Source organism: Zootoca vivipara, chromosome 6 (genome assembly GCF_965207765.1).
Source record: "Zootoca vivipara chromosome 6, rZooViv2.hap1.1, whole genome shotgun sequence".
Classification (NCBI taxonomy): domain Eukaryota; kingdom Metazoa; phylum Chordata; class Lepidosauria; order Squamata; family Lacertidae; genus Zootoca; species Zootoca vivipara.
In genome coordinates this window covers 40,746,718-40,771,933 of record NC_142589.1, presented here as the reverse complement: position 1 = coordinate 40,771,933, position 25,216 = coordinate 40,746,718, and the positions used below count along the sequence as shown (strand labels likewise).

Here is a 25,216-nt window from a genome sequence, read left to right as displayed (position 1 = left end):
AAACTTCTAAGTGGTTTACAAGAAATATTAAAATAATCAGTAAAAACAGAAACATTTAAAAATATTTTTTTAAAAAAACATGTTTCCTTCCATATTTAGCAGGTAAAGCCTCCTTGCTCCCCTCTCAAGCAGAAAGAGCCAAGGGGGTATGTACCATTCTTACACTCAACACTTGAGAAGGAAGACTATGACAGAATTCCAGTATCCCACCAAACCATGGTTTGTGCTAACAACAGTTTAAAAACAAACCATGGTGTGCTCCAAAGATACAATGAAACCATCATTTATACTGTTGTGTTTTCTTGCCTACTTCCTGTGGAATCCCTGGGATACTGTCCCTAAATGCTCAGCTTTGGCCTATTGCAAAAAACTGACAGCACATGTGCTGGCTTGTTACTACTGGGTAGTTAAACTGAGGCATCATCTGCTCAGAAACCTTTTGGCTGGTCCTGTGCTGATCACCCAGGGCATTACAACATCATCTGTTGTTTGCTTCTGTTTTGACATCTTTGTCTTATACTGTTGATATATTGGCAATATAGTTTGTGGGCCAATGACCAATCATGGTTTACAGGTTTGGACACCATGACAAACCAGTTAAACTTTGTAAACCATGGTTTTGTGTAACTAGAGAGGCAAAGCTTGCACAGCATTTAGGGAATCAAGCTAGCACCAGAGAGACAGTCATCTTTCTCTTCCTTACTTTTGAAGAGACACATCTTTTATCACTCACCTGCACTAAGGCCATCAGTCTCCTCTTCCGCTGGCAGGACCTCTGTGTGTCTCAGCCGGCAGCGGCTGACCACCTGGATGCCAAAACTCAGGACTGGATGGGTCAGCAGAAACTCTGAGATGGAGCTGAAATAAGCCTTGCCCCCCTCCTGGTTTTGCACAAGTTCCATCACATACAAGACCTAAGAGGAAAGCACCAGGTAGATACCCTGTAAGCAATAAGAAGCTCTTGTACCAGGAAGGACACGTGCGCACCTGCACCTTGGGCCAAGGAACAGGCTAGGCACAATGGGAGAAGAAAACACACAGCCTCTCCCCAAACCCAGCATGAAAGTTGGTCAGCAGTACTGAACTAATTCTGGATTCACAGATCTTTTCTGAAAATGAGAACTTTTAAAAGTTTGCCCCCAGGAAAAGGAACCGAATGCTTTGCTTAATCAAACAGCTGCTGCCAGCCCCAACCATCTCTTTTATATGTTTACAACAGGCCCCACACTCCCTAGCCTAGCAGTATTGCAGGTGCCTTTTCCTCTTGCACCCAACCTCTCAACAGAACTTGCCTACCTTTCTCTGCACATCACTCAAAATCAGGTATTCAGCTGAGAGATCCAGGCAGGCCTTCAAACTAGGAAGGACACTCATGGAGCTGAATATATCCGGAGAAAATCTGAAAATGACACAGTGAAATCAGTTTCACTCAGATGTCTACTAATAATCTTTCTCTTTAGTGACATGTTGTGTGCATTGCTGAAACCAGCCTTTTAAGGTACATAGAGAGCCACCTTATACAGAATCAAACCATTGGTCCATCTAGTTTAGCATGGTCTACTCCGATTCTCCAGAATTTCAACAAGAAGCATTCCCCAATCCTACCTAGAAACACCAGGGAGTGAATCTGGGAACTTCTGCATGCAAGACAAATGCCCTAACACAGAGCTAAATCATTGGCAGGGGGACAAAGACTGTTAGTTGCCCTTCTCTGTTATCCTTCCACACACAAACATTCATTATGGGCTCCTACCATGCACAGCTGATGACTAGAGCAATACTTACCGGACAGTCTGCAGGCAGGTCCATGATACAGTGCACCACATCTTCAGCTCTCGATTCTGTTCTGCTCCTGTGATGAGAAACCTCCAGAAGGGAACTCTGCAGAAATGAAAGGATGGATGAGAAGGAACGAGTGATGACTAGAAAAAGGCCATTTTGCTTACTCCATAGCTTTATTAATTTGTTTGCCTTCACACTATTCCAGCCACGTGAGTGGGGAGTCGGGATGTGGGGAGATGTTGGCTATGCTCTGCACGTTCCCAACAGGCTATCTCTCCAAGTCCTCCACACATTCAGGCTCAACTTTTGCCATGGGACGCCTCCTCTATCTGTGTAGGCTTCCTGCGCCATACAGAGCTCTCAACACACAGGCACCTAAATCATGTGGGGCGCCTATAGAAGTAGAAAAGGCTCCCCACTGCAAGACCTCAGCCAAAACCCATAGAAGTCAAGATATAATGGAACATAATGGAGGTGGTGGGGCCAATGAGCCCACCCCTACTTTCCTTCTCCAATTGTGTAGAGGGGTGAAAGTCTGAACAGCAAGCCTCTGAAAATTCTTAAGTGGCAGATTTTCTCTCATACAAGTTGATGCCTCTCCTCAAAAACAACTAGATACCAGGTTCTCTTAACTGGCTGGTTCTCTTTGTTCAAACCAAAGCATTACAAGATTGTGGTACAGAGACTGGACCTACAGGACATGTGAATTGTACTCATGTGTGCATAGGGAATCCAGAAGCATACCATCAGCTGCTGGGAGCCTTCACCCATTCTCCTGTGGGTCTGCTCCCATCTTTTAACTTATTGCAAGGAGGGGGAAGGAAGAGGAAAGAGGGGTTGTTCTTTCTGCTGGGCACATGGGTAGAACTGGCACTCAGCATCTGCCCCTCATTCCATGCTGTACTTGGGAATGAGGGGCAGGTGGGTATGTATATCAACATTTTCTGGCGCACCAGCAGTGCTAGGTCACACCGTCATATTATGCCACTATACTCTTATTGCAAACACAGGGAAGTTCATTTTCCAGTAACTTGTTCCCAATAATTTACACAATCTTAAAAAGGTACAGAACTCAGGAACCTTAATATAGCTTATGGATCAACAGGCAGCCAGAACTGACGCCAAATTTGAAGCCAGAAACTAGGTGCGCAGTTCACGTCAGGCTCATAGACACTCCAGCCACAAGTATTCAAGTAATGAGGGGAACACCACAAGGCATGCCTATGTTGCATCCCACAATGCTTCAGAAATAATCTTTAAGTTAAAATTACAGACATAAAGGCTCCTCCTTGCCAGCACTTACACCTGGAGGAATAGAGGAACTATACTAGAAAGTTGTAAATACAGAGGAAATGTATTTATTTTTCCATACAATCCTGCTTCCCACCGGAAATGGGACATCCTTAGCAAAACAAAAAACAAAAACAGAATTGTGTCTTACTCTGGATCTTGTTTTTTATGGTTGTCACAGAACAGCAAGCAGGAGAGAGGTCTACCATCATGAGGCTTCCATTCATGCAGGCACCTAGGTAGGAAATCAAAGAAATAATGACTGAGAACCCGCTCCTTCATAACTGCAGGTGTGAAATGGCTCCTTTAGTCAGCAACTTGCTCTCAAGAAACCAAACATTATTTACAAGTGGAAAGTCAGACAATAGAGCGCAGTAACTTTAATAAAGCTTGGAGGTCAGATGCTTTGGACTACAATTTCATCAGCCCCGATCAGCATGGGAGAGAGGATGGTGTAAGTTGTAACCCAAAATATCTGGAGAGCACCAGGAATATTGTTGTAGATCAACAAAGTCATGCCAAATTGAGAGTATGTTTGGAGCAAGGGACTGGGCATGTAAGTAGGCTTGAGGCACACCAAATCAAGAGACACCCCGTGCTCGCTGAGCTTCTGAAGTTACCTTGGTTCATCCTGCCCTTCTATGTAAATCTGCCAGAATTTGACAAAGCCATCATGGCTTGCGGTGGCCAAGACAGTTCCATCTGGGGAAAGGGCTCCCTCACTCAGACGCTAGATAGGGACAGGGGAAAAAATCAGTTTTCACTCAGCAATACAACTTCAATGAAATACAAAGCAACGACCTGGTTTGCACCCAATGCTAAACTGTGGTTTATTTAGCTTAAATGTGCTTACTTGTATGCCCGACCCCAACCTTGTCAGCTGTGGTTTGTTTGTGGCCAAGAAACCAGAATATGTAATCATGGTTTAAAACTGGCATATGAATCGTAGCTTGCAATAACCATGGCTTCTTATTACATCTGAACTTAATCCTGGTTTGTTTTGGTACCCCACCCCAGACCATGACCCAGCTACAGATGCACAAGTGTTTAGAAAATGCAACCAATGTAAGATGAAATAAGCTGTGGTCACTTTGCTCATCTGTCATCCTGGTTTGTTCAACAAAAGGTTAAAATAAGTTACGAGTTAGTGTTACATGTGAAAAAAACCAACATGGTTGTGATATACATGTGAATCATATTAATAACCTTTCTTTTTATACAGTGAATGCCTATCAACTTTTATATCAGCTGCAGCACATATTGCCAATTTGAGCCAAAGTACATTCGGTTTCCCAGGTGTTCAGTATGTTAAACTGATAAAAAAATAAGACATTTGGGGGGGGCGGAATATATGTCACAGTACTTTTTCATTCTGTATTCTCCAGGTGGCATCCTCCATCACCACCTTGTGCTCAGCTGCCATCAATGCACTGCCTCCCTCTGACTCTGGTCATTTTAACTTCTCCCACTACCTCATGCATCTTTGGATCAGTGAAGTGTCAAGCACCTTTCCACCCACAGCAGGACTCTTACCCAGTCATGCTCTCAAACATCACGTTGTGCCCTCTCACCTCACTTCCCATTTTAAAGAGGCTTCTTTTGTCCCCAGTGCTGTTAAACCAAGACATAAAGCTGTGCCATACAAAGCAGAGGCTGGAAGTCCAGTCCCCCCGAACCTTAACAGGAGTGCTTCGAGGGGGAGGGAAATACTGTCACAAAACCACACAATGGGAAGGTGAAGATGCCATTTTTTACTTGTCCAGTCATAAAGGCCTGTTCTTTGCCATATGGGAAAAGCAGGAACTCAGCAACAGTCTAATAAAAGTGTGGGGAACTTTTGGTCCTCCAGACATTTCTGAACTACAACTCCCATGAGCCCTAGCAAACATGCCTATGATCAAGGATGATAGGAGTAGTAGTTCAGCAAAATCTGCAGAGCCAAAGGTTCTCTACTTCTGGTCTAATAGCTCACACACTCAGACCCTTTTGCCATTGATCCCATAAACCAAGTGGATGAAGCTACAGGCCTCTTCAGAATACTGAAAACTGTTGGATTAAGGAATTAAACATATGTAACAGATGGCTCAGCTCTGTAACGGGAGACAGACACCAATGACAGCAGCAGAACTCTTACCGTGCTGTGACCTTTTACCACAATAAAGCCCTCTTTGATGCTGGTCACTTCCACTGGCCATGAATTATGATTGGCTCGGATTATATCAAGGTCCCAAACCTCTGCCTGCAAAACGAAGAGAAGAAGGAAGCACACAAACTGCATACTGAAGCTCTGCCAGGAGTGAACATAAAGTCACCTGCCATTCCAGTTACCACCTCGCTCTGCATTCACCATCCTCCCATGAACTCTGCACCATCTCCTGTGCTTATTCCTCACAAGTACCACTCCCAGAAATAGCAGAACACAACCACACTTGCCAGACTTACTTAAATAAAAGCAGAGGCTGACTTGATAAACTTATATCAGTTTACATGCTGTGAGGTGCTTTGTGCATGGATGTACAAGAACCTGGAAAATTGACCTAACCATGGGGCACATCTGTCTAATTCCTTATCTACAACTTATTAGTATCTCAATACGAACAACCACATTACGAAAGAAAAAACATCAAAGCTGCTTACCCTATCCTCGTGTAGGAGTGCCAGGGTCTGACTGCCTTCCTCACAGCTCTCCTCGTTCTCATCTGGGATGAAGGGACACCATATGATCCTCCGGGAGCTGTTCAGAGGAGTCCCATCAGGTCGCTTGATGTTTACCAGGATCTCCTCTCTGATCACCAAGTTAAGGAACAGCTACAAATCACTTTCCTTTGTAGTATCTTTTTTTTTTTTTTTTCATAACATTTTATTAGATTTTCCAATTATTACATTTTTAAACATTCAAATTATAACATAACACCTCTACATACCTTTTACTATGACTTCCCTCCCTCCCCTCATAAGGTTTTCTAATCAAAGCTTGTCTCGCAGTTTCTTAGATTTTTCCCTTCACATTCAATTCACAGGATTTACTTCAACCCTGCAAGAGTTTTTAAACTTCTACAGTTTTTTTCCATATAATCCACATATTTACTCCAGTCTTTTAGGAACCTTGCTTCCCCCTGGTTCCGGATCCCGCTAGTGAGTCTCGCTAATTCTGCATAGTCCATCATTTTTGTCTGCCACTCTCCGATCGTCGGTAGGTCCTGTGTCTTCCATTTTTGGGCTAGTAAAGTCCTGGCCGCTGTTGTTGCATATAAAAATAATACATTGTCCTCTCTTTTGATTTCTTGACCTATAATTCCTAACAGAAATAATTCGGGTTTTTTTGGAAAAGTATATTTAAAGATTTTCTTCAGTTCATTATATATCATATCCCAAAATTCTTTAACTTTATCGCACTTCCACCACATATGATAAAAGTCTCCATCCCTCTCCTTACATTTCCAGCACAATCTGTCATTCATTCTATACATTTTAGATAATTTTACTGGAGTTAAATACCATCTATATATCATTTTCCACATATTCTCTTTCAGTGCGGTACATGCAGTGAATTTCATCGATTGATTCCACAGCTTCAACCAACAATCATAGTCTATGTTGTGCCCAAAATCTTTTGCCCATTTAATCATGGCCTCTTTTGTCAATTCATCTTTTGTATCCCAATCTAACAACAAATCATACATTCTAGACAATAATTTTGTTTTGCCTTCTAGCAATTCTATATGAAATTTGGACTTCTTGTCCTCAAAGCCAATCTTTTTATCTTTAACAAATATATCATTTATTTGATGGTATTGCAGCCAACTGGTTAATGAATCTTTGATTTCTTCATATGTTTTCAATTTCCATCCTTGTTCTGCTTTTCTTAGAATTTTTTCATATGTTAACCTCTCTCCTTCCATGTTCACCTTTTTCACAATAAATACATCCATTGGTGAAATCCACCATGGGGTCTTGGTTTCTAACAGCATTTTATTTCTTTCCCAGACTTCAAATAATGATCTTCTTATCACGTGGTTCGTAAATCCTTTATGCGCTTTTTTCTTGTCGTACCACAAATATGCATGCCAACCGGCTCTGTTGTTGAATCCTTCTAAATCTAACAAGTCTGTGTTTTCCAATGTTATCCAATCTTTTATCCAGCATAGACAGGACGCTTCAAAATACATTTTCAAGTCCGGCAAGGAAAATCCACCTCTTTCTTTCTTGTCGATCAAAATTTTATATTTTATTCTTGGTTTTTTCCCCTGCCAGACAAATCTTTGCAGTTCTTTTTGCCACTCTTTGAATTGCCCTGTCCCCTTTATAATAGGTATCGTTTGAAATAAGAATAACATTTTGGGAAGCACATTCATCTTTATTGCCGCAATTCTGCCTAGGAACGACAACTTCAGCCTGTTCCATGTTTCTAAATCTTTCTTTATTTCTTTCCACGTTGGTTCATAATTATCATTATATAAATTTATATTCTTTGCTGTCATCCATATTCCTAAATATTTTACTTTTTTTGCAATTGCAATACCGTATCTTTGTTGCAAATCTTCTTTTTCCTCTTTCTCTAAATTTTTTATTATCATCTTCGTTTTTTGTTTATTTAATTTAAAACCAGCCAAGCGTCCAAATTCCTCTATTACTTCTAATACTTCTGCAACGCTTTCTTTGGGATTTTCTAAGGTCAATACCAAATCATCCGCAAATGCTTTTAGCTTGAATTCTCTTGCACCTATTTTTATTCCTTTTATTTTTTCAGATTCTCTAATTCTATTTAATAACACTTCCAAGACCATAATGAACAATAACGGTGATAACGGGCATCCTTGTCTTGTCCCTTTCGTAATCTCAAAGTAGTCTGTTAAAACATTGTTTATTATCAACTTAGCTCTTTGTTCCGAGTATATCGCTTCTATTCCTTTCAGGAAAGATCCCTCTATTTTCATCTGCTCCAGGTTCATCTTCATAAACTGCCAAGATATATTATCAAAAGCTTTCTCTGCATCAATAAACATTAACGCCGCAGGTTTATCTATTCTGGTTTCTAAATATTCTATCACATCTATAATGTGTCTTACATTATCCTTTAATTGCCGACCAGGTAGAAAGCCTGCTTGATCTTTATGAATCCAACTTTTCAATATCTCTTTCAATCTTGTAGCCATTATATCTGCAAAGAGCTTGTAGTCGTTATTCAATAACGAAATTGGTCTATAATTCCTTACTTCCATACCATCTGAACCTGGCTTCGGTATCAATGTTATGTACGCTTCTTTCCAAGTATCTGGGATCTTCCCTCCTTTAAGTATGCTATTCATTAATTCCCCCAAGACAGGTGCCAGTTGTTCATTCAATGCTTTATAATATTTCGCTGAAAGTCCATCTGGTCCTGGTGACTTCCCCATCTTCATCTTCTTTATTGCATTTTGAATTTCTTGGGCGGAGATGGAGGCATTTAATTTATTTTTTTCACTCTCTGAAATCTGCTTTAATTTATATTTTTCCAAATACTCTTTTATTTTTATAACATCTTCTTTCTCTTTGCTGTACAAATTTTTATAATATTTTTGGAAAGCTTTTCTAATTTCCTTTGGTTCTTCCATCAAATCATCTTGAATTTTAATTTTATTTATTGTATTTTGGTTTTGTCTTTTCCTCAGTTGCCAAGCCAATAACTTCCCCGTTTTATTTGCTGATTCAAAATTTTTTTGTCTCATCTGTTTTATCTTCCATTCTATCTCCTGATTTACCAACATGGAAAATTGCGTCTGTAGCATCTTAATATTATTCTTAATTTGATGATCGTCTGGTTTGTCGATCAACTTCTTCTCATTTTCCATGAGGTATTTCAGGATTTCTTCCTTTTTCTTTTCCTGTTTTTTCTTCAAAAAGCTATTTTTCTGTATTAGAAAGCCTCTCATTACCGCTTTGCTTGCATCCCATACAGTGTCAAGTCCTGTTTCTTTATATAAATTCCAATGGAAATAGTCCCTCAAAATTTCTTTGGCCTTTTCGGCTATTTCCTTATTTTCCAGCAGTTCTTCATTCATTCTCCATCTGAAAGAATTTTGGTCTCTTCCTTTCATCTCCATAAATATTGAATTGTGATCTGACAACGTTCGTGGCGTAATTTCTGTACGTATTGTCCTGGGTACTAGTTCTTTGGATATCCACATATGATCAATTCTTCCTGAACTTTGATTTGGTTCAGAGAAGAATGTGAATTGTTTCACCGTCGGGTGTTTTGCTCTCCAGATATCCACAAGTCCCAGGTTTTCCACTAAATTAAAGAAGGATTTTGGTAATTTTCCATCATGTTTTCTCTTTCTTGTTCTATCCAAATCCGGAACCGCCACTCCGTTGAAATCTCCCATCAAGATGATCTTTTGGTCCATGTGTCCTATCAGTCTTTCCTCTAACGTCTTAAAAAATTCTGCCTTATTTTCATTTGGTGCATAGATTCCAGCTAAAATCATTTTTTCTCCTTGAAGTGTTATCTGTACAACGATTACTCTTCCCTCTTCGTCTCTCGAGATCAGTTTCGGGTCCAATTTCTCCTTTATATACAAGACTACTCCTCTTTTTTTATTAACCACCGAATTGATAAATTCTTTTCCCAATCCTTTGTTGATCAAAATATGTCTATGTTTCTTTGCTACATGTGTTTCTTGCAAACAAATTACATCTAATTTTTTCTTCCTCAAAACATATTCAATTTTATTTCTTTTCTTTTTATCATTCAATCCATTCACATTCCATGATAGCACCTTCAATGCCATCTTTAAATCTCTTCAAATTTTGTTTTAGTCTTGGATGGGAGTTATACTACTATTTTTATCTTCCTCTTCTTCCTCCTCCTCCGATTTTCTGTCGTCTCCTGATTCTTCTTCTTCTTTTTCTTTTTCTTCCTCTTCTTCATCCTTCTTTTTCTTTTTTCTTCTCGGCTTAGGTTCTTCCTCTTCATCTTCCGCTGTTTCTGCTAAGTATGCCAGGCTAGGTTCCAACGTTCCAAGGAACTTCTGGTACTTCCTCAGAAATTTCCCGATGTCGGGCATACTTGTCAAGATGTGTTTTTTATCCTTGTAATAAAACATGATTCCTTCTGGATATTCCCATTTGTGCTGTACCCCATTTTTCTTCAGCAATGACACCATCGATTTATAAGCATCCCTCTTGCGTAAGAACCTTCCTGGGACCTCTTTAAAAATGATTATAGGTCTTCCTCCTATAATCAATTTATTTGTGAAACTCAATCTCAATATTTCATTTTTCAAATCCATGGAGTTGAAAATAACCAGACAGTCTCCTGGGGCTCTCCTTGCCTTGGCTTTTGCTGATTTGACTCTTATTCTAAATGCAGTAACAATGGAGCTACTCACTTCCTCATCCGTCTTTTCCATCCATTTCGCCAATTCTGCGGTGATTTTGGCCTTTATATCTTCCCCTTGTTCTTCTGGAATCCCCCTAAATTTCAGATTCAATTGTTTTTGCTTCATCTCCATCATCGCAAGATTATCCAACATTTGTTCATGTGCCACATCTAATTTATCCATTTTTTCTTTAACCTTATCTGAATCTTTCTTTACTTCCTTTATTTCTTTCTGATTTTTCTTCACCGCTTCTTCTGTTACTTTAGATCTCACCGATAAATCTTTTATTTTTGTTGTGAGTTCCCCCACTGCTCCTTCTACTTTTTCAAATTTTTTATCTAATGTTTCTTGCATTTCCCCTAATTTTTTCTCCATACGTTGTTCATTTTGTCTTAATTCTTCTTTGATTTTATGCCATAAAACGTCAAGGTCTTTGACTTCTTCCTGTTTTGAACCTCTCCTATCAGACGGTGTAGCCGTTCCTTTTTTCCCATCTTTTACATCCTTTCCTGCCATCTTTAACTTTAATTTATACCTGTAATTTTAATCTTACCCTCTAGGGGGCGCTCTCAATTCAAAATAAAAATTTTAATTGCAATACCCAAGTGACCTCTAGGCGGAGCTCTAGGGTTTTAACTCTCAAATTCAAAACAACATGCAATATTATATTTCCCCCACCAGATGGCACCAATTTCTGCTCCCCCTCCCTTTTCTCAGTACTTTTCCACTGTTTAGTCAGTCAATGATAGCAGTTTAGTCTATTGTTCTAAAGTTAGTTTCGATTCCTCTTCTGCCACTTGCTGGCTTAATCCACCACGGTACCTAAAAATAATAACAACAAAAAGAAAGCCAAGTCCCGCGACTCTTCAGCCTCTTCTAGGGCCTAATCCAAGAATTTTTAGGGGTAATGCTAATTTCCATATAAAAAGCTCAATGCAGATAGAGCCTGGATCCTGCTGGGAAGATCAGGAGACCAAGTCAAACGGTAAAATAAAGCATCCAAAGAGGAGTTCCTCTTCAGCCGCTACTGGCTTAATCCCATTGGCCCCCCTTCCCGATCTCAAGGCATCAGAGGGGAGAGATCCGCTGTTTTAAAATCCTAAGCATACGGAGATCCAGCAATAATAAAAGTTAAAACTATTGTCCTTTTTTTTCCCCCAAATTCACGTTGTCCAGAATAAATAAGAGCTGCGTCACAGGCAGTTCACTCTTATGGGCTAATATCGGGCAGATCAAACTAAAACAGTTTCAGAATCACAGCAGGTCCGTTCCCCCAGCAGGGTAACAAAGTGCCTTTATGCAGGCTTCAAAGTAACTCTAAACAAAGACAGTCTGTTGCCTCGCTAACATAGCAGAGGTCTTCAGCATACCTTACTCAGCAGATAGTTTCAGTTTCCGACTCCATTCCTGCGATTCGCTACTGCGCCATTATCCACACCGCTGCTGGGACGGACTCCCTGTTTACGCCCTCAGCCATCCAAATTCGCCAAATTGCATCTCAATCTTCATTCTCTTTTATAATCCACGAATTATTTATTTTTGGAAGCTCACCGCTTTGCACTGGAAGCCAGAGACTGCGCTTGATGAGGCTAGTGGTCTTCTCCCCTTCGCGCCCGCAGCTCGATCCCTTCCCCAGTTCCCACGCTAATAGCGTCGAAATTTTGGGGTGCAGGAGAGCACGCTGGGCGCCGCTGGGTGCCACGACCCTCAGGGTAACCCCCCCTGAGGTTTTGGAGGTCCGCAGAGCCTTTGCAGGACCTCCGTGCGCCCCAAAAAGCTCGGGATTCCCCGAGAGGCTATCCCGCGCTTCCAACGAGTGTCCGCGGTGAACCGGAAGTCACTTTCCTTTGTAGTATCAACTGCTTTGTGATTTATCCCAGATGCAGTAGAAACAAACGCAAAGAACTTGCTGTCACTTGCCTGCAGCAAAGAGCAAGTTGGACCAAGTTCTCCAAGAAGGTTTACAGAAGTAGGCACGGTAACCCTGCAATTCACCCTGTAAGCTTCAGCTGCCCTAAAAGAACTTTCCATTTCACAAGAATTTGATTTTCAACATAAATGAAAAAATAGCCCAGTCTGTGCTCATCACTATTGTCCAACTTTCAACAAGTCCCATGAACATTAAATGATGCATCAAAACTTTTACCTCCACATCCTAGCCTGGATGTCGGCAAAAAGAAGAGAGCACCCATCAGCCGGCCGGCCTGTCCATCTGCCTGCCTGTCCAGCTATCAATCTATCTAGATCTAAAAATGGCAACCACAGTTTAGGAAACATCTGGTAACTTCCTTCTGTTGCATATACTTCTCTCCCAGGTTACCAATAGTGTAATGCTGACAGACAGACCCTGGGTATCGACACTTTTAGCATGTTGGCAAAACCCAGATTGCAGGGATACAAGCTGTATCTTGTTAACAAGGGTACATTATTTCCCCCTATATACAAACTATGAAACTGAGTTTTAATCATGGCTTATTAAACACCACACAAAACTATTTGCTGGTTCGGGGTGGTCTAAGGCGTGGCCCCCAGGCCTTTTATGCCACCATTTGACTCCCCCGCCCCCAGCTGCCTTCCCAAAGCCAGTTAAGCAAGGCTCTGGGCTTTGGGAAGGAGGTGTGAGGGCTCCGAAAGGGTCCTAGACTGCCCCAGTCTCGTTCTCAAAGCTTAGTTAGTGCTTTCCCAACTTTGGGAAGGAGGTGGGGGGGTTCTAGGACCCAGCCAGAGCCTTGGCTTTGGGAAGGTGTGTGAGGGCTGAGTGGGGGGCGGGTGTGTCAGATTTTGGTCTCACTCCACCCACTATGCAACAGTGCAGTGTGTGGCCCGCAGGATCCATTTTGAAGTACTTTGCGGCCCACTTGGTATGAAAAGTTGGGTCACCCTGTGCTAGGTAGTAAACTAGGATTAAACCACAGCTTCCCGGTTTGGATGTAACAGGTAACTGTGGTTTAAGCACAACAACAACAATAATAATTTATTATTTATACCCCGCCCATCTGGCTGGGTTTCCCCAGCGACTCTGGACAGCTTCCAACAAAATGTTAAAAATACAATAAACACATGTGAGATACACGTGTGAGAGCTTGATGCCTGTTCTCATCTTAATGAGCCATAGTTTATTAAGCCACAATTGTTATGGCTGAAGGAGACCTTTGAGTCACAATACAAGGATTCAGAGTCTTGTTTCCTGAGTGGATAACTTGCAAGAAGAAAATATGTATAATGCTTGGATGCTGGCTGGCAGAAATAAATACTAGTACATAAATACTAGTAGATCTCTTTAAGGCAGGGATGGGGAAACTTTGGCCTTCCAGATTTTCTCAGTCACCAACACCCATCAGCCCCAGGTCAGTGCCTAAGAATGACAATATATGGGAAGGTCACAGGTTCCTGGCCTAAGGTATAGAAATAAACAGTGCCCGCTTCCTATCTTGTGGTTCTTCTTGTAGTTACAAAGTTGCCGCTGTATCTAACAACACTGCAGCTATCTCCTACAAAGAACAGTACTGAGAGATAAGATACTGGATTTTTCCATTCTCCATGGCCAGGCGCCAGACAAAGAGGTTGCCAACTTCATCCAGGCAAGCGAGCTGGTTGGAGTTGAGGTGAGCAAAAGCCAGGTCTGCTACTCCACCTGTGAAGCCCTTCAGCAGGGTTCGCTCCGCCGTGCTAACGCTCAGGACCCGAACCATTGCAGAGCCATTGCTGGCACCTGTCAAAGAACAGCAACAAGAAAATGACAGTTAAGGTGGCTGAGGCAATGCCAGTGCACTCTCTACAGCTGGGGGGAAAGCAAGGGGACCTCAGCCCAACACAAGGCCACTACAGTGGTACCTCTAGATACGTACTTGATCTGTTCTGGGGTGCCGTTCTCACCCTGAAAAGTACGTATCCGGAGCGGCGCTTCTGCACATGCGTGAAGCGCCGATAGAGCGCCTCTGTGCATGTGTGCGTGGCAGCACCCAGAAGTAAACACGTCTGGGTCCGCCGCGTTCTTAAGCTGAAAATATGCAACCCGCAGAAATCGTAACCAGAGGTATGACTGTACAAGAAACCTAAATGCAAAAATAGCCTAGCCAAAAGAACCAAGTTGATGGAGAGATGCCTCACCTCTAATGGCATATGCCAGGTAGGCATTTGACACAGCAATCAGGTTACCATAGTAATATTTCTGCTCCCAGTCATACCTGGCCACTGGCTGGATTTTTACCTGGATGACAAAAAGGAAAACAAAGAGCAGCTGAAGTGTGGAATTAAAGTCAACATTTGCCAAAATAGGGACAAGCATCCACTGCTGAACATAAAACTATAATATCATCTATATATGCTGAGGAGAGAGGAAACAGCCAACACCTAGTTCAGGAGTCACCAATCCTGTTTCCTTCTTCAGGAGATGCTGGGGACTGAACTGGAGACCTACTGTGTGGAAGGTATGTGCTTTACCACTGTGGCACTATGTGAATGAGTCTTTAGGGACCTTTGGGCTCTTACACTGCAATACTTCTTCCCAGGTACCACAATTCCCACTGCCCTCTCTGGTTTGTAGAAACAGTTTCGGATGAAATTGCAAGCTACAGTTTGTCATAAACCAGGAGAAGGCAGGGAGGGAATCATGGCATATGAAAGGAAGGTGATAGGAAAGCAACTCAGGGATGTGGGAATTCTTAAGGACTTTTTCATATATCATCAAGTGGTTAAAGGCTACATCTGAACCAGCCCAAGACAGAAGTTTGAAGCTAGTGCCTCAATCTCCAACCACACACAACCATTTTCTTGTGAACAAAGGCTCCCCATGGCACTTAGGTTTCCCCAGGCCTATCACCAGTGAACATTAGAGGGGTGCTAATATGCACAGAAAACAGGCTATTCCAAGGCTGAGGCATGAATGCCTGCTTTAAAAAAAAAGTCTAAGAGAAGTACCACAATACTCAATCCACCCCTCCAATTTATTACCCTCTTCAGCCTCATTTACCAGCAATCCAGGCACTGACTCCTTAAATCAGGGATGAGGAACCAGAGATCTCCAGATATTGGACTCCATCTCCCATCAGCCCCATTCAGCGTGGCCAATGGTAAGAGATGGTGAGAGTTGTAGTCCCATGACATCTGGAAGATCTCAGGTTCCCCATCCCTGCTTTACACACTTGAACAGATGGCAAGTGGGTCCCAACTGGTTTTGTACATTGTCCAGGTGAATCTTTCCCCCTTTACCTTGTTGCTCCCTCTAGCTTTACTGGTGATGCTAGAGTCACTGCTGGCTACTATCTCAACATCTTTAGCAGTTATCACCATACAGGTAGAGCTATCATCTCCAGAGAGGCAGCTAAAAGAAAAGGAGAAGAAGAAGTCAAAACAACAAACCTTAAGGACAAACAGCTTTTGTTATGGAGAGCTGGGAAAAAGCTAGGGATATGCCTACTGAAGGCCCCCAATTAAACAAACATGCCTGTTACAATGAAGCAGCAATTTTACCACTTGTCTTTCCTGCTACAAATGGTCTTTCATGGGCAAATGAAGCAACACAAGACAGCAAACAATGCAAACCACAAGTTGCAAGCCTCAATCCCAGTCACTGTCAATGAAGCCTCCATTACTGTACAAAATGTATCCCATTAAGCTGTGTATGAATGTAGTCCCTCAACTGTGGAGACAACACACTATCTTAAATTTAAGACTCTCTGGAACAGAAGCTACAAACAATGATACACAACTTTAAAACAGTAATCAAGAAAGCTGGAAGCCCAGTCTTTGTAGGAACAATTACCGAGCTGAGATTTTTCAGCAGACCCATGACAAACTCTCCACTTTCTCTCACCAAGATACCTACATGACTTGCTTCTCCTGAAGTGCTCCCAGAGGAACTGCTTGGGCTACTGGCTTCGTCAAGGAAGCGCCATCTCCAGATGCTATGGGATCTGGCACCAGCAAACCATTCAGGTCTCCATTGTATGAAGTGGATGATCTCTGGTTTTCGTTGACTGAACCTAAATGGGGGGGAGGGGGGAACAGAGCGAATGTTCACATTTACGCAGCCATTTAAAGGGTCATGAAAGTTTCTGAACCATACAGTCCCCCTTTGATGGTCCCCTGTCCCAGATGAAAAGAACGTAACATGGGAGAGTTGTTTCATTCAAAAGAAATGCCAAACTCTCTCTCTCTTTCTACTGAAACAGGAAACAAGGAACCCATCAAGATAGTAATGTTCTAGAGAAGATATGAAAAACATTCTGTCCAAGGACAGAAAACCTGAATCGGTGGTTCTCCTCTACGATAAAAGGGTAAGTGTTTTGCTCAAGGAAAGATGGCTTGAGCATATAACGCCAATCCTGGCCTGACTGCACTGGCTGCTGATTAGTTTCTGGGCCCAATTAAAGTGCTGGTTTTGACCTATAAAGCTTTAAACAGCTTAGGATGCAATACCTAAAGGACTGCCTCTCCCCATATCAGCTGACAATCATCATCTGCAATCATCATCTGAGGCCTTTCTTTGTGTGTCTCCTTCGTGAAAGGTCCAGAGCAGGGGTCGGCAAATTTTTCAGCAGGGGGGCAGTCCACTATCCCTCAGACCTTGTAGGGGGCCGGACTATACAGTGGTACCTCTACTTACAAATTTAATGCGTTCCGAACGCACATTCGTAAGTCGAAAAAAATTGTAAGTCGAATCCCATAGGAATGCATTGGGAGAAAAAACTTCGTAAGTCGAAGCAACCCTATCTAAAAATTTGGAGCTCTGTTCGTAAGTAGAAACATTCATTAGTAGAGTTATTCGTAAGTAGAGGTACCACTGTATATTTTTTTAAAAAATGAACTAATTCCTATGCCCCACAAATAACCCAGAAATGCATTTTAAATAAAAGCACACATTCTACTCATGTAAAAACATCAGGCAGGCCCCACAAATAACCCAGAGATGCATTTTAAATAAAAGGACACATTCTACTCATATAAAAACACGCTGATTCCCTGACTATCCGCTGGCCAGATTTAGAAGGCGACTGAGCCGAATCCAGCCCCCGGATCTTAGTTTGCCTACCCATGGTCCAGAGTGTGGCAACACAGGAATGGGATTTTTCTGCAGTGGCTCCCTGTTGGTGGAATGCTCTCTCCAAGAAGACTTGCCTAGAGCCTGTGTTATATATCTTAGGCACCAGGCAAAAATATATCCCTCTTCTCCCATGCCTTTGGCTAATTAAACAAACTATTGCCTTTTAAACTGTGTGTTGGGGTTTGTTTGTTTTTGGTATTGTTAGTATACTACGTATTTTTGTAATTTTATATTGTAAATCACGCTGTGATCCTTGGATGAAGGGTAGTATAGAATTATTATTATTATTATTATTATTATTATTATTAATCAATAAAAGTATGATGGATGATGACACAACTACACACAAATCAGCCAAAGGCTGGATTAAAAAAGTTTTAGAATCACTATGAAAGCTCAATGGAGAGGTAGTTCCTAACCACTTCAGTTCAGTGAGAAGCCTCCATACTATGAGAATAGAGCAGAATGGAAGGGTGGGTAGGGAAAATGAAAAATGTGGCCTGCTTCCCTTTTTGGTTTCCAAGTTTGGAAGTCATAACTGAGAAGGCTCTCCTTCTAGCTGTGCCTATCCTAATGAGCCGTAAGCATGGAGCCAGCAACACCACTTGATGACTAGGCTTCAACTGGGGAGGATTATGTGGGGAAAGGTTGTCCCCAAACTTTTGATTGGGCTATATGATTTTGCTAGGACACTTAAAAATCTCTGGATAACTGCCATTCCAGATGTTGACTTCTGTTTGTTCCTGGAGGCTAGAATAGACCTGGGCAGGGAGTTAGAAACAAACAGGCCCTGGAATTAGAGAAAAAACAAAGAACAACTTTTCTAGGCAGGTTTACCAGTAGCAAGACAGGACATATGGGCACAGGACCTATTTCTACTGTTTCATGTGCTGTCAGAGGTTTGGGGCTCAGCAATCCTGCTGGGTAGATGTTAGAAGGTCAAAACCAATAGCTTCAGCCATCTTGAGCCAGGGGATTGTTGCAGAGAATCCAAAAACCCAGGGCCAGAGAAGTCAGCTGACAATCCTGGGTAAAATTCCTACCCAGTCCTGTTAACTGATGGCTAATGCTAGTTTCATATTGGAGTGCAGCATGGCTCAATGCCATGAAGTAACACCGTGAGAAGAGTAAAGGTGGGTAGGTGGCATGTAGGCAGAACACCCAATCTGTCTGTACAGACAGTGAATGGACCACAGGGGGAAAGTTCCCTCTCTGCCCCCCTCAGACTAAGCCCCCCCCCTTGCCAAGCCATAATCTGATTGCCTGAGGAGACACAGAAGGCATGTTGAGGAAAGGCAGAGCTGGCCATTGTCAGCTCCCTGCCTCACATACGATGTAAGTTCCACCCAACCAGAACACAGGACCCTCCATGAAAATGGGGACCCAGCCTTGTATGAAAATGTACGTGCCTATGGTCATAAGCTCAGGGGCAGAGCACATGCTTCGCATGCAAATGGTCCCAGGTTCAATTCCCTGCATCTTCAGGTAGGGCTGGGAAAGATTCTCAATTGAGGATCCTGCCTGAAGTCTGACTGGAAAGCAGTTGCCAATTTGGGTAGACTCAAAACTGAGTGAGATGCATCAATGCTCTGGCTTGGTATAAAGCAGTTAACGATGTCTATATATTCCTATGCTGATCAGTGAATCACACAGAATACTAAGAATCAACTTTTACTTTCATTTCCCTTAGTTTCACATGGTTTCTTGTGGTTACAGGGACAGCTGAATAACAAAGATAACGCCTACTGGAGGAATCAAAATCCAGAGCAAGTTCAAGGAAAGGAAAGTAATAGTAGCAAAGGCATTTCCTATTTTCCACTAGAATAAAGAAATTGCCCACCGCAAATTGAGTTAATTAATATCCATATCATTGCCCTCCACCCCAAGTCCTTCTGCAATCAATCCACACTCTGCCCTGGGATATGTCAGTGATCTGAATATAGTAAGTCCTTCCTACAAATAATTAAACGATTGCTGTAAAAAGTATTCACCAGAGCCTTTGCTTAAAAGCTGGATATACATGCAGCACAGTAGGAACTAAACACCACCATTCTAGCCTAACAGAGCTGGGTGAGGTTATGGCAGGAAATGTCAACATGCACAGTACGCTGCTCACATGGAATGGTTACTGCTGCAAGCACCATGGAAACCGTATCTCATGAAGGACAAAAAGGGAGGGATCTGGCTGGCACATCAGAAGTTCAGATAAAAATCTAGGATGCATCCTGCACCTACATATACTGTATTAGTATTATAATATGTGCAGAGAGGTATATCATATTCATACTAGCCATTCAGCTGTTTTTACACCAATGGAGAAAGACAACATTGGCCCCATATACCAATGTTCTTGTTCATGACTTATGAGGCTAACAGTTTCCAAAGCAGAAATGTTGTGATTTCCTCCTCAAATAAAGTACAGCACAGCATACTAATTAGACACAGTTTACTAAAGCAACAGGTGCATTCCAAACTATCCCTTTAAAGACAAACCTCTCCCATACTCTGCACTGCAGATATTTCCAAATTTATGAAGATTCCAAAACTAGAAAGCTACTCACTCAACTTTGTCCATCACTCCATCCCCACATCATTCTTACCACAATACTAACCAGGAAGACCACTTATTGGTGGGGAGATAGTGTCTCAGCAAGGGCACTATTTGATTTGGCTGCCTTGTCATGTCCAGCGCTGGATAAATCCTGGAGCACTGCCCAGACCTCCCTCTGGATAGGTAAGGAACCTGCTCAGGCATGACTCTTGCATGAGCCACAGTCTTACCCCTACCTTCATCTTTGTCTTGTCTGGATTCAATCTCAAGTGTTTTGTTTATATCATGTGAGGCCTGTGGCTTCCTCACACTGTTCAGATCTGAGGCAGCCATTGCTGGACACTTATGTAATGAACTAGAAACCTGGGTGTCACCTTCCTGTTAATGATATCCAACTCCAAAGCTCTGATAATATTTCCCAGCACCTTCATGTAGTTGTTGAGTACCACAACTTGTGGAGTACCACAACTAACTGTGCCCCCTCCAAAAAAATTCTGAATGCGGCTGGGTAGAAAAAAAAATAAGACATAGGAGTGGGAGACCAGGCACACCAGATATATGTTCTGTATACAAAAATGTTATGATCTACAGCAGGAGTCGCTAACTCCTGATTTGGTAAGTCATATAAGGCCATCATTTTTTCTGGTCCTACAAGACCCTACCAAGTCGTAAAATAGGGTTTAGATCTGACAACACTATTGCTCAGTCCTCCTTCCAGCTTGAGAAATGCAACAAAAGCAGCTACTAATACAGATAATTACAACTGGAATATGACTACAAAAACAAAGAAACCAAAGAACGTACATTAAGGAAAGGTCAAGTCATCCAGTACTTGTTAAAAGAACCATAGAATAACAGTACTGAATCACGAGTTGTTCATTCTCAGTGCCAGCTTGAGCAGCCTGGCCAACCACACCTTGCCTAGAGTGCCTTCACAAGCATCTGCAGATATATGACACCAAACTCTGGGCTGCAGGCTTAAAAAGCTGCAGGGGAAAATGGCCTTTTAAAAAACAAGTAGTCAAAGTCAAACCAAAGGCCTGCTACATTAAAGAAGGGGGCGGGGCAGAAGCAGAACATGAAGGGGGTGGGGTAGAAAGAGGCAGCCACGTTTGAAAGAAAGCTGAGCATCACACTCCACCAAAAAGAGCAGAAAGTACTGATGCAGGAGCCACAGTTGTAGAGGACCTTTTTAGTCAGATGGGACTTTTTGGCCCCAAACGGGAAGCCCCATCCTTGCCTTCTAGTTACTCAGAAGTAGGTCTCCACTGTGCTCACGGAGGCTCACTTCCAAACAAGTAGACGCAGGATTGCAACCCTATACCGTAACCCGGCACAACCAGACAACAAATCCCATCATGCTCCATTGGGTTTACTCCCAAATAAGCGTGTCTAGGATCGCGACCCCCTGGGCTCTTCTCCCGCCCGTCGCCTCCCACTCTCCTGCCAGCGCCGTTGGCGCCTTCCCGCTCACACGGGATGGGCTGAGAAAAGGGGAGCACCGCCGCCCGAGACCACGAGCCTCATTTCGGCCACTCACTCCCCAAAGGAGCTGCTTCCAAGGAAAAAACCCCGCCTTCTTTTTAGGGTCCCAGCCCGAGAGCCTCACCGCTCGGCCGATCCAGCTTGAGGATGTCTCGGAGATGCTGAGTCGCGTCCTCGATATCGATGCTAGCGGAGGCCATTGGGCCCCGCCAAGTCCGCCAGCAGTACCACAGCTAACGCGGCTTCCACCGCCCGGGCAGGCCAAACCCCGCTTCTCCGCCCCCACTTCCGCTTCCGGTCCGTTCATTGCTTTCCTTCCCCCCAGGCAAATGGTATCCAGACGTCCGGGTTCCGCCTCTCTCAGCAGAGAATACAGATACTGTACGAAGGAAGCAGAAAGGAGAACGAGGGCTAGGAAGAGGGCTCCCCCTCGCACGTACAACCTGTGGCCTTTTAAACTGTGGGTAGGTGGGGGGTATTGTTTGTATATGTTCATTTATTATGTATGTTTGTATTTTTATATTGTAAACAGCCCTGTGATCCTCGGATGAAGGGCAGTATAGAATTTTAATAAACATAATAATTAAAATTAGTCTGGGGTTCATTTTGGGCCCTAAAAAATAAAGATACAGAAAGGCGGGACAGTTCTCTGCAGGAGAGGCTACAGCTTGAGCTGCAGACATACAAATCCTGGACGTTAAGCCCCAAATGAACACACAGCATCACTTCCAAGTAGTACGGTAGGTGGTGCTGCCAAATTATTTTTTAGCAGAATTTACCGGCATACACTGCTTAACCTTAAAAACCACAGAGCGGTGTATGTATGTATGTATGTATGTATGTATGTATGTATGTAGGATCGCCCCAATGGGCGTCGTTATGTTTGGGTCACAAAGTCCCAACAAATGTAGGCCTAATATTTGAGTGGAGTAGACCTGATGTTGTGCTGACTCCAAAAACCCTGAACCATATGAAATAAAGATGGACGACACCACATATGGAAGCAAGTTGGGAGGCAGCGTCACCTAAGATACGAAAGGATATTGCATTGCAATATCGTAGGATGCGCTTCTTACGATTCATGGTTTTTTAGTCCCCACTGATTAGTTTTCTCTCTCTTCCTCTCAAACACACACATATCCGTTTATGTAGGGGGCATGCACGTGCGTACACACAAAAAGACATGCCAGTCTAGAATAATTTGGCCATTCAAAAGTTTTCCAGTTATGCGAAATCCTTATCAGAGAAAGAAGCATGTTGAAAATACTGAGATGGGGAGATTATTTGCATACAAATGCAGGCATTTTCAGTCATTTCAAGTATATTAGGCTGCACTCTGTTCCTTAAAAAACACCCTGCATGTCAAGCAGACAAAGCTGTAGGGATAGCTTCTGTATCATCATTTTCAGCACTGCCTTTGTCTGTTGACTTTGGCCTGTTACACAGAGCCTCTGTCAATTTAAAAATACACCAACCCTATTAATATAGAGAAAAGCCTGTAGCATACAGAAACTGAAATACTGTCAGCAGCTACTTGTCCACTGTTCTTGATAAATTACTTGAAAATTTTTAACTTTATGGAATTAGAAGTACTGTAGTTTCACCATCCCTCTCATTTCCTTATTGCTTTGCATGAACATGTACAATAGCCTGTTAAACTCCCCCCCCCCCAACATATTAAGGCAAGTTCTGCACGAAGCACTGAAAATCATCTCTCTTACATTTTCCAACATTGTTTTTTTAAAGTTCCATATTAGGCTTGTTTGACCTAGAACATCTGCTTTGCATGCATTAGGCCTTAGGGTTTTCCTTTGCGTACTTAGGTAAAAGGCTCTTGGGTAGTGAAACCTGGAAAATCCTCTATCTCTATCCCAGCCTGGAAGAATTGCTGCCAATCAGAATAGAGTTAATGCTAGAAGCTTCTTATCTACGTACTAAATTATTCTGTCAAGAAGAGCAACTTTCATTTGTTCCTCTACAAGGAAAATTACACTAGATTTCTAAATGGAAAAACTTTCCTGGGATACCAAGCCTAGAAATGCACTAGTGTTGCTGTTGTTCCCCAAATCCACAAACATCTAAGGTGGTAATACCTTTCAGGCTGTGCCTCCACTAACCTTTGGCTTGTTCTGGTTCAAAACCTTTGCAACATCATCGCAACAGACAATTCGCAACCAGAAATAATGCCAGAGTTCTTTTCTTTCCTCCTCAGTCCCTTTCCCTTTAATGTCATGCATTTTAGATTGTAAGCCTGAAGGGAAGGACTGTCTTATGATTTACATTCGTAAGGCACTTTGGCAACCCTTTTTGGCTGAAGAGATATATATTTTAAATAAATCTTATAACACATGATGTTATAACACATACTGTACATGGACCGCAAAGGATTGCATAGGATGATGTAGTTATCCCCATATTGTGCACTGCAGTGTATGTAACATGAAAATTTGCCTTAATAACCTATAAAGGCAAGTATGCTTGCCTCACATTTCATGTATTCTCCCTGTTAATCTGTAGACTGCATGTCAATAACAAAACAGAAAATTTACCCTTCCCCAGCTTATTTCCCTCTTATCAGCCCCAGCCAGCATCACCGATGATGGGAGTTGCAATCCAGGGAAATGAAGGGCACTATGTTGGGAAAAGCTATTCTACAAGTTGGCATGTTATCACACATTTTGTTCTTTCAGAATTCACTAAGTGGTCAGGATAACTATTCTCCTTGGGGCTGAGCATCAAGTCCTCTCCAGGGTGGGAAATTACATTGGAAGGAAGAGGGGGTGCCACTATTAAACAAATGGTGACAATACTAGGCTTGTTCACATAAAGTGCTGCCCCTTCCCTTTTATCACTAGACAACAGATAAATTGGCCACAAGATTATTTCAGAGATGAGAGGTGTCCTCACAATAATCTAAACACAGATGAGTTATGCTGGCCCTCTATTCTTATGCTGCCTCATGAAGCAAGACAGCACACAACACTACCTCACTCTTTTTCTGGTTTCCAGTCTTAACCTTAAAGCAACAGTATTTGTTAAAGAGCCTTTATTTAAACGTTTGCTGCCGGTACAATCTTAATAAATCAAGATTATACAGTAGATATGGTATAGGTAGGTAGTCTTACATCACGTAATTAAGTACAACTTATTTATTGGCAAAGCCAGTGCTGTTCTGCAATGGAAGTTCTGCATTTCTACAAATAGTGTTTTTCTCTCCATGTACATCAAGCATCTGCTATAAAGCAGTATGTAAGCTGCTTCAGTTTTTGGAACATGTTTCTGTCAACTGATGACTAGGCGAATTCTCAGTGCCTTTTGTATACCCCTCACAAAAAGGAGAACCCCACCTTGCCCGACGCAATATTGACTGGATCCAAACCCTGCTATTTTGGATGCTGGCCTAGAACTGCAAAAGTACGCTTATGGAGCATGTGGCAAGCCATGGCATGTGGCTGATGGGCTGTGCTTTGGTAGTTGCACAGGTCTGCTTTACGTATTGCCCCAAAGCAAAGTAGCATTTAGCAGTTTTATGAAGGAACACTATTTTCAGAATGAGCAGTTTAACAGCTTTCATCTCCCTACACACAATCTAGAATCCTAGATCAGGCTTTTTATCATATACCTTCTCATAGCAGTTTATAATATCCTAAGGATGTTTTCTGCCCTGAAAACAAATGATTACAAGGCAGTTTCCATTAAGGG

The 25,216-nt window shown here is 42.4% G+C and overlaps 1 protein-coding gene across 2 annotated transcripts in view; it reads right to left on the bottom strand.

Annotated features, from left to right (window-relative positions):
- EDC4 (enhancer of mRNA decapping 4) overlaps positions 1 to 21,792 on the bottom strand; it is a 38,548-nt gene extending 16,756 nt beyond the window's left edge. For both annotated transcript variants that reach the window (XM_035118964.3, XM_035118965.3), the window contains exons 1-12: positions 21,639 to 21,792; positions 16,261 to 16,417; positions 15,645 to 15,756; positions 14,544 to 14,643; positions 13,956 to 14,145; positions 5,710 to 5,857; positions 5,207 to 5,311; positions 3,693 to 3,802; positions 3,224 to 3,307; positions 1,786 to 1,881; positions 1,297 to 1,399; positions 734 to 914 (exon numbers count right to left, since the gene is read on the bottom strand). In XM_035118964.3, the coding sequence (XP_034974855.2) occupies positions 734 to 914; positions 1,297 to 1,399; positions 1,786 to 1,881; positions 3,224 to 3,307; positions 3,693 to 3,802; positions 5,207 to 5,311; positions 5,710 to 5,857; positions 13,956 to 14,145; positions 14,544 to 14,643; positions 15,645 to 15,756; positions 16,261 to 16,417; positions 21,639 to 21,714 (1,462 nt within the window). In that variant the 5' untranslated portion in view covers positions 21,715 to 21,792. The remainder of the gene's footprint in view (positions 1 to 733; positions 915 to 1,296; positions 1,400 to 1,785; positions 1,882 to 3,223; positions 3,308 to 3,692; positions 3,803 to 5,206; positions 5,312 to 5,709; positions 5,858 to 13,955; positions 14,146 to 14,543; positions 14,644 to 15,644; positions 15,757 to 16,260; positions 16,418 to 21,638) is intronic.
- Positions 21,793 to 25,216: the final 3,424 nt, after the last annotated feature.